This window comes from Calonectris borealis, chromosome 9 (assembly GCF_964195595.1).
Source record: "Calonectris borealis chromosome 9, bCalBor7.hap1.2, whole genome shotgun sequence".
In the NCBI taxonomy this organism is placed as follows: Eukaryota; Metazoa; Chordata; class Aves; order Procellariiformes; family Procellariidae; genus Calonectris; species Calonectris borealis.
In genome coordinates this window covers 12,324,833-12,339,574 of record NC_134320.1, presented here as the reverse complement: position 1 = coordinate 12,339,574, position 14,742 = coordinate 12,324,833, and the positions used below count along the sequence as shown (strand labels likewise).

The window sequence follows — 14,742 nt, the reverse complement described above, 5'->3', positions numbered from 1 at the left end:
TGATTTGGATCACATTTTTATCCTAATATCTTGCTACTTAAGAAATTACACTAAGTATCTTGAGCAGGTCAACACACGCCACATGTTGATATTCTATACATAAGTATGGAAGAATTTCTCACCGAAGTCCCACAGCACGACCAGGATCTATATAAACACAGTATATTATAATACATTTGAGGCACATGTAATAGTTGTACTACTTCCAATTCTCAGCTGAACTGTAGTGCAACTATCACATGTGCCTCAAATGTATTATGCTTAACATTTGAAGGATTGCATAAAATAGATAAATAGGCACAATACTACACAAAAAGTTACCTCAAAATAAAATGTTTCGTTAAACTGCGGATTGCTTGTTTTCTTCTTTACTTTGGTCTTCTTTTGGTCATTCCTGTTCCAATGTGGTAAAATTTTTTACCATAGACAACTTAAACAGACAATTTTAAAGACATTCTATTGTCAAGAAGGAGCCATGCATTTAAGTTAAAACATTTTTTGTCATTTTAGAGATCACTTTGATCAATTAAGAAAATCTTAAAGTAAAATTAGTTCATCTTCACAATACAGTTTGAAAAGCTAAAATTTCAAGTGCTGTATCTAGTTAATCATGCATCTGTCCAGCCCAGATGGGCTTCTACTTCATTTCACAAGAGTATAACTTACACATATCAAGTAAAATATATCAACAATTTCTAAAGCGTTTCAAACTTAAGTCTGCAGACAATTTCTTTACCACTGCTTGCAGGTTACAATCGCGGCTAATGCTAGATGCTAAATAGCATAGGGTCAAAGAAAACAATTGCTCCCCACTCCCTTGTGTTTTATATAATTTTTTTTTTTAAATTTTGTATGTTTTATAGAATAGTACAGTCTTATTTAGTTAGTAAAGGGTTATGATAGTATAAAAATGCTTTCTAAGAGAAATACAAAATGCGGGGGAAAAACAGACGAGGGAGAAGAAAAATTGTTGTAGACATCAACTAACTATTTTCAGGCGCGGGCCATATAAATATTCCAGTCATGGTACATGAGTCACACATGCATGAGATTGGAAAATCTTAACCAGGAACTTGTCAGATTTGCACATATATTCCCATGCCAACAGGGTAAACATTGTGTGGGACCAACATTCACCCAGTTCCATCTACATCGCAGGGCTCAAGCAGGAAATATATGTCAATTTACCTTCTTTGGCAATCAACACCATGCTTCCTAGGTATAATGGTCGAATCTCCCTAGTCCTCTTAAAAAAAAAATCAGCCAACCAAAACAAAACAACACAACACAACACCCACCAAAAAAACTCCAACCCAAACCTAAAAAAATGTGATCATATATTACCAAGGAGGAAAAAATGCCCCATTTGCTCAGAGTTTACTCGGGGACAATCCTTCCAAAGTCTTTAAAACATGCCAGTTTGCTAGAAGACATTCTGGTACTACGCTCACAGTGGCAATTCTTCAGTACCAGAGAAAGTAGCGGACTTAGGTTTCATGTCACAAAAAAGAAACAACTGAAACCTAGCTGACTGTAGATGTTACTGGGCAGGGACTTGCAGATAGTGAGTATGTGGGATATACGGTTATTCAGGATTACCGATCCAAAAAAAGGAGACATTTAAACTGTGGGGACTTTCAGTAGCATCCTGAAGGTGCTGGCATTAGAAACGTCTCACCAGAAGCTCTACGCTCTTGCTTCCACCCAGTTGCTATACATTTGCTAAAAAGAAACTCACGCATTAAGAAAAATAGGGAACAAAGGAAGGCAGCTGAGCAATTGACTCTATTGTCCCATACAGGAATTTGACAAAAATTAATAGGAAGTACGGTGCAGATATCAAGAGTCCAGTACAAAACCTGAGAAGAAATAAAGAACTGAGTGACAAGTGGTTCTTGATTAGTGCAGGCCATTCAAACACCTTCACAATTTGAGAGTATGGTAGGGAAGGGGAGAGGACAGTAACAACGGAAGATGTGATGTACGCAGAAAGCATTTTAAGATTTTTCTACATTTTAAAGATTTTGCTTAAAACCGATGACTTTCTTTTCTAGTTTAAGATCACAGCATTTTGGATTCATTAATTTTATACTAAAATGTTACCTGGAAGGCCCCACAAGAGAGACTGTTGCGTAAGGATCACAATTCTGTCCATTTACAAGAGGCAACCCGTGGCACTCCTTTATGCTACAAGGAAAAGGCAATCAATAGATCAGTACAGCAATGTCTTTGGCTTAAAAAAATAAAACCCAAACAATCCTTTCTTTTTTAAAAGATTTTTCTAAGTCCTGCTGCATTACACACTGATATATACATTGATCCAATGGAATGTATGTACATGAAGGAGATCGTAACTACAGATCTCTGGATGGTAACACGAGGTAATACTCAAGTGTACAGTCAGACTTAGGGGGCTCCGTGAGAACAAAATTCTTGGAACTGCTTTGATAAGACATTCCAGTATCACACATGCATGGCAAAATCCTAAGTGAAATGAACTGCTATGTTAGGGGAAACTGCATACTTCATTAACTTTTAAATTTGATTTCTCAAGGCCCACAAAGTGCTATTTGGCCTCATCCACATGGCAGCAACTACATTTGGAAGGCGTTAAAATGGATTTAAATATTTTGTTTCGGCTAAACTACATTCTGAGTTGAGTAAGCTACGAAATACAAAGTCATATCCTGAAATGTTATTTAAAATGAAGCATCCAAAACTATTAGTATATAGCCCTAGCATGTTGAGGATCCATTCATACTACTCAGCCACAAAGAGAAAATCAGTTTACCTTTGAAATAATGTTTAAAGTTTATTTTCAAACTCTTTTCACAATAGTGCATGATCAGGGTTAAACAGCCCTTTTAAAAATACTGTTTTCTTCCATAATTCATACACTAAGTTGTAAGCTGGTGTTTAACAGGTACATAGGCACACTGTTCACCACTCCTGATGCAAAAGGGACGGGATGGTTAGAAAGTAATGCTCATGGGGACAGAGACAAAGTTTCTGGACCTTTTCTGAAGACTTGAAATCTTTTTGAATCACCACAGCAGCAACACTACTAGAAACAGAGCTGGGTCAGCAAGCTGACTAACCTTCAGATGCTGCCCACATATGAGTATTAACTAAAAACAGCTGGAACAACAAAAGTAAAGCAAAACAGTTTGTAAATTTACAGCAGAAACCAGACTTCCTAGCAAAATGATGCTCTAATGTAGCCATGCACACTGCAGTATTTATTAGTCCAGCAACATTCAGCAGATTACAAAATTTCGTAAAAAAGTAAGACACAAATGAGATCTGAATGTAATATTCCTGCTCTCCCTTTTTAAAATCATCTATTTTTAAATAATGTATTGCAGGAATTTAACTAAATTAATGCAGGTAAGTTTTGGTTGCCATAATTAGTCAGTTTGAATAAAAAACCATATGTAACTTAAGGAGAAAATAGATCATCAAGTAAATGTTCTAATACTATAGAAAGGGAGACTCAGACTGTACATCTGCAACACTCGGACTTGGCAGTGCTAGCTTAACGGTTGGACTTGATGATCTCAAAGTTCTTTTCCAACCTAAATGACTCTATGATTCTACCTGGAATGTAAGTTGTGCAAATCAAGTTAAAGTTACACAGCAGCAACAGTAGCTACTCACTGTTGTTAAGTAAATGCTTTCTGTACTGTAGAGAAACAGTGTTAAAAGAATAACAACAGTTGCAAACTGAAACACTCACAAGTGGGGAAAGAACAGACACTAACACTCCTGTGCTGCCTCAAAACTCCACCCTCTTCGGAGCGTGCACGATTATAAACCAGATGGTATTTTCCCCCCCAAAAGTCCCTTTGTCTTGGCCAGTACAGGGAACATTTAGTGCTGAACCACTGTACAATCATTTGTTATTTTTCTTCCAGTTTTCAAGCACATGGCCTTCAGCATTTCAATAATTTTTGAATCACAATGAACCCTACAGTGATTTCAAACCCACCATTTAAATGGGTTCTTGAAACATCCAGTTGTTTCATAAGCATTAATTGATTCCTCCTCCAACACATACGTGACATACAAGAGTGGCGACAAAATTAAACTGTCTAGACTTTTCAGTCACTTGGGACATCTGATTTGAGGCAGCCAGGGCTTGATTCTTTCAGATTATCAGGCATTTTGTAGCACTATACATACTGTCCCTGCAGCTCCCAGAGATTTTTGGTTTCAGGTGTGAGTTCTGAGTGTACCTATAAGTTAGCCTCAACTTGAATCTCATAGGAAATTTATAGCAGGTGGATCAAGTCAAACTTATCTGGAGAGAATTCAACTATTTTAACAGAACAACACAATTTCTCTTCCTACAGCCTGTGTCATGTTCACCAAGCTCCTGGATTTCTCTAGAAAACAGATGTAAATCCTACAGATAAATCCTACAGAAAGCAGTTTCTTTCCCCATGTATGAAGTTTCTCACTCCTTCCCTGATCACTGGATGAATGACCCGCGTACTTGACATAATGATCCTGTGGGAAAAGGTGTGTTATCGTATCAACAAAAACTGACCACAATGCCCTACTTTTGGTTACAGAAACAGTTTGTTCTGGCCCCCCCATCTTCTTACAGCTTGACCGCAACATACACAAACTAAAGGAAGACTTGTTTGTGATTTCTTGCAAGTTGAAAAACATTTTATTGACAACTACACAGCCTTGTAGCAGAACTAGAATCTCCGGATTCATCATATAGATCTGTCACTTCAAGCTGATTCCATGCTCCAGTCAGTCTCCCCGTGTAGGCAGCTCTAGCATTTCCATTTCATCTCCTGCCCAAGTCCCAGTTCTGTTGCCAGCAAGTAAGGTCTACCTAGCTTAGACAGCCTACCCTGTTCCAACATCTCAAAAAACAAACAATATCCCAGTCCCCCTGACCATCAACTCCTAATATTCCCAAATCTTTCCTTTTCAGACCCATCAGGCTCAAGAATTTGTTCCAAATTTATCTCACCTCCTCCCCTTCCGTCCTCTCCTCTAAGCTAGCCAGTCAAAACCATCCCTTAACTCTCCAGTTACTGCCTGGAGTCTGCTTTAGACCCCTCATCTGGCAGCACAGCTAAGTCAACTAAACTGCACCGAAATGGTGGATCAATCAAATGGTGGATTTCCTCTTACACTCCTGCCTTGCATCTATCACCTATGGTGATTCTGTTTAATAACCTTACAGAAAGCTATTTAGATTTCGAGCCAGTTTTCAGTCAGTTTGACAACCTGAATTAACCTTGTCACACAGAAGATCTCACAAGCTCCAAAGGCAGTGCAAGGCAAGTAGTCATTAAGGGTAGGAAGCCATTAAATCAACTTAGCACTATCAAACTGGATTGTTACCCCCTCGGGACCAAATACACAAGACTGAATTATTGCAGATAGTTTTAAGCTACCAAACAAACAGCCTCCATTAAACATGTTTAAAAATTTTTGAAGATGTTTGAAGTGGCTCAGTTAGAGTAGACTTAACAGAAACAGAAAAGTGCAACCTCAACAAATTTACCAGCTAGCAAGAATTAGCCAACGTGCTAGAACTGCAATCTTCTACAACAGGAAAAAACAATCAAAAAAACCCACCAAAAACAACAACAAAAAAAACCCCCAAACACTTCAACCCATCAAAAAAGAAAATAACACTAAATATACATTCCTATTCTGACAACCACAATAAATACATTTCCACCATACGGTAAATATCTCAGCTTTGACAAATGGTTTCATCTATCCAGGCTGGCACAAGGAATTTTCATTCAAAAGGCATAAATGCATAGAGTTTGAAGAAGTAGACAGGAACTTACAAGCCTTTTATTTTATATTTTAAACTACTACACCTTTATGCAAAGTCTAAGCAATAGCTAGCAGAAGGACTTTTGTTCTTTTCTCAAGCTGCTGATCAGTTATGGTACAGTGTGAGAGATCTTTCAGTTTACATTAATTCTTGCTTCACATCTCAGTACTTTGTTCTGCAAGAAGAGTTTCATTCAGGAAATATGAGCCTTTCAGATACAACTGGCATATATTCAGTTCATAGGATGGAAATAAGTCCTTAAAAAGACACAGCCCACAATAAACCCCCCTCGATGACTGAGGGACTCTATCCTCCACTATTCAAATCAACTCAAGTCCTCCAAGTGCCGAAACTAAATAACTGCAATCATAAAGATTTGTACACTTCATAAAAATCATGTTCCCTAGAACGACTTCATGCGAGCAGATAAACAGGACAGTAACAAACTGACAGGTCAATTTAAGATAGTATAGTGTATAATTTATTAGAAAAGTAAGTGCAAAAAAAAGACAAAATCTAGCTGTAATAAGCCATTTCTGGGCTTTCAAGTATTGGCATTGTAAATACACAGAACTGTTTCTTTCAGAGTTGAAGTCATGTTAAACACAGAGGAGGCAAGTACTACCATCCAAGAGCCTAATTTGGCAAGAAGCTGTTCAAGTATCATCTGTTTCAGCAGCAGCAAATATGCAAACTTGTTTTTACAGACTCCCAGAAAGGAGAGCTGCAAGCATATATTTTTGAAATGTGCTACTATACATGCCATTGTGGTTTCGAAAAAAAGAGCCCACACTGAGTCAGCAGTTAATCTATTGCATTATCTTTTTCCCCTCCTCATTCACACATTAGAAAAGGAAACAACTAGAATCGGAGACAAAATTTTAATTCAGAAATGGTCTGTGGGTGTATCTGCATTAAATTTAACAGCAAGTTTCCAATTAATACTAAAATTATGTGTAAAATCAGGGCTTAGCCCTCTGTAAGTGGTCTCTAAGACAGTCCTTCACCAAAGGAAGATTAACTTTATGCTTGTATTTCAAAAAAAGTGTAAGGGCTTCACTGACATAAGATAAGCAATTACAAGTCTTAATTTTACTTTCTCCAGGGAAAAATGTATTTCAATATCATGTTTTTAGAATGCTTATATGACCTGAAAGCCCTAGCTGGCTTCAGAAAGTCCCACCTTAAGAAAATTGGCCACCATTCCCCCCCCCCCCCCCCGCTTTTTTTTTTCCCCTGCCCTCCCCCCCGCCCCGGCACCAAGCAAGACCAGATCAGTCAGTTGTGGTGTGTCTTCTGAGTGACCACTTTTTGTCAACTTGAGCAAAAGAAGGAAACTTCCAGTTTTTAAGAAGTGAGGGGTTTTTTTGACTGTTATCCACAGCTTTGCTGATACAAACATAGTTTGCAATACATTAATATTTATCCTTCCCCAAGCTTACTTCCCTCATATAAAGTTGGGGAATAGAGCCCTAATAAGGATCTAAATTAAAAACAAAAACAGAAGGGCGTGGGCAGGGGGATAGAGGACAAAAAGAAATATGAGGAATCGCATTCTTGGTTTCGTTATATGACAACTGACCATCCTTTCATCATACGCAGTAACACTTATCTTTCTAAAACCACATGTTCTTTTCCCAACAACTTCTTGTTTGGAAAAGATGGGGTTTACTACACATACTAGCATGAGAAATGAAGCCTTCCTCCCTCCCACATTAGCTGTAAGAGGCTAACATCATCAGCTCTCTGTAGTCCAAATCCTTAACTTTTGAAAACTGCTTCCTACTGGAATTACCTGCAGTTTTTAAATCAATCCTCATCATAAAACCCATCTAGAAGACCAGCAAAAAAAGCTTCTACAACCATGTCTACAGAACCAAAATAATATGAATCCATCTCCTAGTCAGGTCGAATCCTATCGCTTTGGTTCATCCACAAACAAAAAGGTGACGGGGGATTCTAGATAATGCTCAGAATCACAGCCCTTGAATTACTTGCTATTGTCTGTGCGCTTAACACGATCTTTAATCTTGTGTTGTGAAAGTTATAGCTACTATTTTTCATCTTTGTAGACCTTCTGGACTGGGAATACATGGTGGAAATCCATTAGAAACTTACCTATGCACAGAAGCCAGCACAAGTATCTAGAATTCTCTTATTCTACAAAAAATGTAACTGGTGAAGGTTTAAAAGCTTCCCTGTCTCATTACATTGAGAGACCATTAATTCGGACATGAAGTAAAACACGGCTCTGAAAGGCAAGTATTATAGCCTGTATTTTAAGAAATTTTTTTCCCTTTTTTTTTTTCTTTGGCCAATACTTTTTCAGTTTTGGACAGATCAAGAAGAGGCAGGGATAGAAATACACATATATGCCGACTCTTTGCCTTATTCACTCAATCACAGCTCTGCTACTTCCTATCTTTCAGCTTTTTTAAAGGAGTTACTAATACAATGACTTCTCAGGGCCTGGTGACTAACAAAACATAGCAGAAGGTGCATCACTGACTAATTATCCTCGGAAATTTACAAAATAAGCAGACTTCTAAAGAGTTGAAATTTTCTGGCAAAGAATCTCACATGTGTTTTCTGTAAGTTCCTCATGATTTAAGATCAAAAGGGTCTCAAAAGTGCCCTCATCCATTTCTGTAATGCTATATCCAGTAAGAGATTTCTTATTTCTCATACTCTCACATGTACATCCAAAAATATATTTATGTACAATATATTACTTATACAGCCAATTATTTCAAGGCTATCAGCATGCGTGATAAAATACTAGTAAACATTTTTAGTTTAAGGAACTCTAGTGCATTTCTTAATCTCAGATGAAGACAAAAGTACTGATGTAATACTGCAGCGTTTAACGCACAGTCCTCTCCCACATGTCAGTGAGTGGGTGAGTACAGCAACCACGAGAGAACCTTGGTTTCCTTTTGATCATTTATCTCTGTCATAAAGAGATCCTAAGAGAGGGCACAGTGAGTAACCCACTTCCTACTCAAAACTGCAATCTGCAACAGTAACTTTCTAAAGCAACTTTTCTTCATCATACAAAAACTCCAAACATATTTTAAAAATTAAAAAAAATAATTTAACTTAGACAAAAGTGCATGGATATATAAAAAAATAAATTTTTTAAAAAAATCTATCAGAAAGTTAAGTTGGGAATAAAACACAAAGTCATAAAGCTCCAGCCAGCTTTTGGTGGTGAATAGTCCGTGGGGGAAAAGCTGTTCTAATTCTGCCTTGTGCTGCAAGTGGGATACAGAAATAAGAGCAGCACGACTCCCAATGAACCATGCTGCCACCCGTTATACAAGTAGAAACACATTCAGAATTATCTTTAAGTTATAAATATACATGGATGTACAGCAAGTTTCCATATCTTACCTGAATTATCAGCCTACAATACCCACTAAAGCATTACCAGTTTCACTGGCTTAGTTCTATCACAGAACTAGCTTCCCTTTTCATACCAAGTAACACAAAAGCAAAGAGATTATTTTGCCAGGTCTTGCTACAACTAAACTGCTCATCTTGGTTTAGATAGTTGACTAAGACAGAAAGAATGTAACTTAAACTTCATAATGAAAATTACATTAGCAAAACTGATAGTGTAATAGTCTCCCCCTGCTCCCTGGAGCGGATCTGAACATCAAGTCACTGAGACAAACGGAAGACCACGCACCGTTTCCTCCCCTCACAGTTTTGCAATACAACCTTTCCTTCATACTAGATTCTCAGAGAAGATTTAAAAAAAAAAAACAAACAACAAAAAAACCTCACACTCTGAATAAAAATATAAGTTAATGAACAATGTTGGAAAGCAAAATTAAAGAATCTTACTACATTTTGAGTTTTTAATCTTAATTTCCCCTTAGTCTTTATAAGCCCCTTGTCTGTACCCTTTTCTTCACATGGCCTGTCCCACAACCTGTTAGGAGACAAGTGCAGAAAAGCCTTTATTTCCTCCTGAAGCACTGAAAATAGAAAACGGCAGGAAGACTGGCTTGTTCTCCTGAACCTTACTCATGCCGAGACGGTAAAGAAGAGTCTCAAGAGAATGCTGTCAATCTCTTGTGAGTCTCTTCAAGTCATTGGTTTCCACTGGTGTTTTCAATGAAAGCAGTCTCCCACAGGCAAGTAACACAGAAGGTTGTCAGACTTCTTCCAAAATAAAGGATAGGATTAGTTTCTAGAGAGACTGGTATCTTCTCGTATGCCTTTATCAGACAAACTTTTTATGATAGTGTCAAAACATTTTTTTATAGCTGTATTTGCATTAGCTTCTTGCCAATTTCTGGCCTTAAATGTATTGCTTAATAATGAATAAAAAGAAACAGAATGACGAGTACATGTACAATTTGGTCTTCTGTGACTAACGTCTGCAACCTGTATATTCAGACTCCCAAAGCCATCACATCGGATCACTATCAAACACAGCTCTAAGAGTAACAATACAAGAGTACAGACTGGTTAGTATCTTCCAATATGTCTCATTCTGTGCTTTTTCTTCAATATTAGTGAAATTTGTCTTTTTTGAAATAACATATACCAAAAGTTTACTGTTTTCTGTGAGGCTCTTTGACATGCTGTAACGTCTTTACACTTGGAGTCACACGTTTTGGAGTCAAAATTAAGTTTGGTAGATGAAAACTCCTTAAGTTGTTGCTAAGAAATTTTACAGAAATGTGGCAACGTTATGCTGCTCCAAAACAGCAACTCCTGTACTTTGTTTTTCTACAAACATTCCTTATCATGGTTAACTACGAGAAAGTAATTCTGAAGCAAAACTAAAAGTGGATTTTCACATACCAAACCAAAATATTACTACTGAAAAAGTTTCATGCTGTTCCCAACACCACCCCTAGCAGCTCAATTCTGTCAGTAACAGCAGTACTGCAAGTTCTGGCTGTCAGCTGCAGCGGGCATTCCTAGCTTTCTCACCACGCCCCATTGGAATTACAAGGCACTGAACTAATGATACCAGATAGCCATGCTGAGTCCTAATAAAAGCAAGTGCTTTGGGACCAACAGAGATGAGCAGTCGTGAAAAACTTCTGCAGGAGTTCCCTAAGCATATACCCATTCCCTCAGCAAGATAGGCTCCGAGGAAAGTCATATAAAAAGAAAAATGTTATGGGTACCAGGATGTGCAGGCATTCAGCATTAAGAGAGACAAATCACATAATGTTCTAACAAACAACTAAATATTCAAGGATTAATTTATTTTCTTACTGTACTACTAGTTGCTGGCACACAGATCCATTATCTGTTATCAGTTCATTCAGTTTTAATTCAAGGTGAACTTTTCCCTGAAAAAACAAGAGAGAAACACAAATAGTTTTAAAAGCCTTTATTTTAAAAGTAGTAATTAGAACAACAATACAGTTTACAGTTAGAAGCTATTTAAGGTAATTCCAATATATCCACTTCAAGCAAATATCTATTCTAAAGCACGTATCCTGCAAGTAGAGTATGATGAATGCGTTTGAACTTGGAGAGATAATGATAAAGAAAAACATTATCCTCAACTGCAGCCAGCACATGAATTGGTCAAGTCTCCAGAGATTTAACACACACACAAAAATATTTTTTCCAGCATGAGGAAGTACCAAGAGCAAAGTCCCTCTCAGCTTTTTTGTCCTAAGCACAGGACGAACCCTTGAACAAACTGACAGTGAATTTATGAGCATTTCAGGAGAAAGTTCTAAAGTGACCTTGGACTCTGAAAGCAGTTAGGTATATTTAGAAAAGTAGACTAGTATGCAGTAGCCATAACCAGTAACATTTAATATCCATCTGTGAAATCCTGTCCATCCCACCAGACTGAAGGTCATTTAGAAATTTATTATGCATCCCAGTGTAGCTTTCAGCTATCTTATGAAGTCTGCTGATGTCCTCATGGAACAGTACACACAACCTAAAGGAGAGGAAAAGGTGGCAATAACTGCTAAACCCGGCTTCCTCCTTTTCCTTTTCTGACATGGTAAGATATATTAAGAAAAAGAACCCATAAATGATGGAACAGCATGGATTAACTTCAGAACTCAGCAAGGGCCAGCCTACTCTACCCTCTCAATAAAAGGCTCCGTGATATGCAGCCTTCTTGGGACGACCAAAATTTGGTACTATAACCCTGCTCCAAACATCTACTGCCTGAACCATACTGCTACTCCTTTCCACGCCTGGCTATTTGTGCTGGCTTTCACATCCAAGATAATGAGACACTGACACAGTCTTTCCTCTAAACCTTGTTCTCCTTAGTATTCTTGGAATTTGTCTGTCTGTTAAATGGAACATCAGATGACACTGGTCTACCCGTCAATATGATTCTTAGGGAAGGGACCTGGAAGGTAATTTTCAAGTGTGGCAAAGGAAGCAAGCTATAATTTGAACTACAGTTTTGCTGTACAACACTAAGATGGAAGTAAAACCTTTAGCTGACCTTGCACACATTTCTATAGCACTTACGTTTTGACATAAAACTGAAATGTTTTTATTGTAAATCCCCTGGGGCAAGGGCTGTGTTTCTCTCTCTCTGTACGTCACACAGGAGGAGAAGTGAAGTTTCTTTTATAAGGAAGTTTTAAACGTAACTATTTTGGGATGCCTGCCAAGTGTTTTGCAAACTGTTACTACACGGATTGGAACACAGGTACATTAAGAAAATATTTGTCAAGCAGAGAAACACAATTACAAAAATAGATTTACAGGATAAAAACAGGATACTGAGAAGCATGCTAACAGCCTTACAAGGCAAAGTTTTTGAATGACAAACAAAAAGACAACATTAGTAGTATTTATTGTAATAGCTGACTTAACTAGTTTTAGTAGGCAGACCTTGTGCATGGTCTAAACATCTTCCTTTTGCTTTTTAAAAAAAACAAACACAAATCATGTGTTCTACACTGATCAGCAGGAGTAAAATAGAGCTCCTGAGAACTATCTGTAGATGTAGTTTGTTCAAAACTCAGCACCGTGCTGGCTACAATAACATGGCTCTAAGTAAATACTTCCCTGACGCATGGAGAGTTTCAGGTACATTTTTGTTGTTTTGTTTGTTGAGAGCAGCGCGATGGTTTCCTAAGTGGCTGATCTGCAGATCTATATCAGAACTTTTGACATAACACGCAACCAGGTTTTAAATGTCGTTGTACAGATTGGTTTTAGTTCAAAACACAAAGAGAAATCAGCCATTCTTATACATAAATAAGCAGCGCCCTTCATGTGAACGCACTTTTCATCTGTAAATCGCAGGGTTGTTCAAAGGCAGGTGGGCACCATTTTAACTTTACAAATGGATTAACAATCCATTTTCAGATACTGACTAGAGGAAGATGGAGCTGTTGATTACGTGGCCAAGATTCACATAGTAACAAAGAAGCCAAAACCAGAGTGTCCAAATCACCAACCTAAACTTCAGAACTACAAAAACAATTTAGTTACACAGTTTTGTTTTTAGAATTGCTACTGCATTTTAACATTGTATTTTAAGAGGTTTTTTCTCCCCCCAGTTTCGATATTTTGGTCATTTCCACATTATGAAATATTACAAGTATCTATGATAAATACAAGTTTTCTAGTTTTCTAAAGCTCTTAAGTGGAAACTGGGCCAGCAACTGTATTTTAAATATTTACGCCAACAGGTGCTTATATACTGTGCCCACATTCTATATACAGAATCGCACTACTATTCCAAGTGTACCACAAAGTAACATTTGACAGTGTTAGCTTCCTTCATAAAACCTTCTCTCCTTTAAATTCAAGAGGAGGAGATGCATATTCTTTTGTCTGAAGGGTAGTCTACGCTTGGAAAAGTTATTGAGGGTGGTGGTGGGGTTTAAACAGAGTTAGAAACACTAACAGTTATTTTCCAGTTCTTCCCTCAATGTCAGAAGCTCTAGATTACACAGTATTTCTCTTGAACTCTCTGTCCTCTTCCTTCCACTTCCCCCAACTCAATAGAACAAGTATCACAACTGAACTATTGAGTTTATAAGAATAAGAAAGATCATCTTTATGCCAATAACACTATGTCAACATCTAAGTAGAAGAAAAAAAACTCTAAGCCAAAAGTTAGAGAACTTTAATTAAAAAAAAAAAAGAACCTAAAATAACACAGGTTATTCACTCAGAAGCATCTTTGGTAAACTAAAGTCCTTGCGGCACATGGAAAGTAAAACTGGGGCTCTAGAATACTGCACAAATTACATAATATTCCCACACTTAGTACCGCCCAAATTGTTAATTCTATGGGCTTACTGCACAAACATCTCTACAGAGCAGATACAGGTTCTATCAGCTTCCATCAGCTTTTTTCCAGCTTTCCCATTCTGAATTAGAGCAAACATATACCTGAAATGTACTACATCTTACTGTCTACTGCACTGAGCTCCTAGCACGATACAATGGCCGATAGTTCCGTAGTACTAGGAATATCTGTTCAACTCGGATAACGCCGCGAGGTTTACTTTACCCAGACCTTCCTTCTTTCCTGGGGTTAGACATCTGAGCCACCAGGAATCTACAAGCTGGCTTGAGGCTCCATCTCCATTTTTTCCAAATTTACACATTCTACATGAACACCAGGGGAATCTATTAGGAGTACCTTACTTCAATAATTATAAATCCTATCAATTTTAAGAAAGAGAACAGCGAATGTTAAAGTTACCTTCAAAAACCTTAGAAGTGTGTGAAAGATTTTGACCTTATCAATGTATTTTGCAAGTATAGATCAAATCTCTACAAAACATTTCTTGCTATGAATAACAAAGACCAAGGGTATGTTTAACAATATGACCTCATTTCAAACCAGCTAAATGAAGATTTAAGAAAAAAAAAAGGGGGGGGAGAGGCAAGCAATCCTAAGAATTTTATTACCACGCTGAGGTTATATGCATTTTAGTAAATGTGAAGATTTT

General features: G+C 37.5%; 1 protein-coding gene across 3 annotated transcripts in view; it reads right to left on the bottom strand.

Annotated features, from left to right (window-relative positions):
* The window catches only part of RASA2 (RAS p21 protein activator 2), a 49,054-nt gene that overhangs the window by 17,801 nt on the left and 16,511 nt on the right, over window positions 1-14,742 (bottom strand). For 2 of the 3 annotated variants that reach the window (XM_075158269.1, XM_075158268.1), the window contains exons 5-7: window positions 11,057-11,133; window positions 2,104-2,187; window positions 322-394 (exon numbers count right to left, since the gene is read on the bottom strand). In XM_075158269.1, coding sequence (XP_075014370.1) covers window positions 322-394; window positions 2,104-2,187; window positions 11,057-11,133 — 234 coding nt within the window. The remainder of the gene's footprint in view (window positions 1-321; window positions 395-2,103; window positions 2,188-11,056; window positions 11,134-14,742) is intronic. The other variant, XM_075158270.1, reaches the window with a different exon arrangement.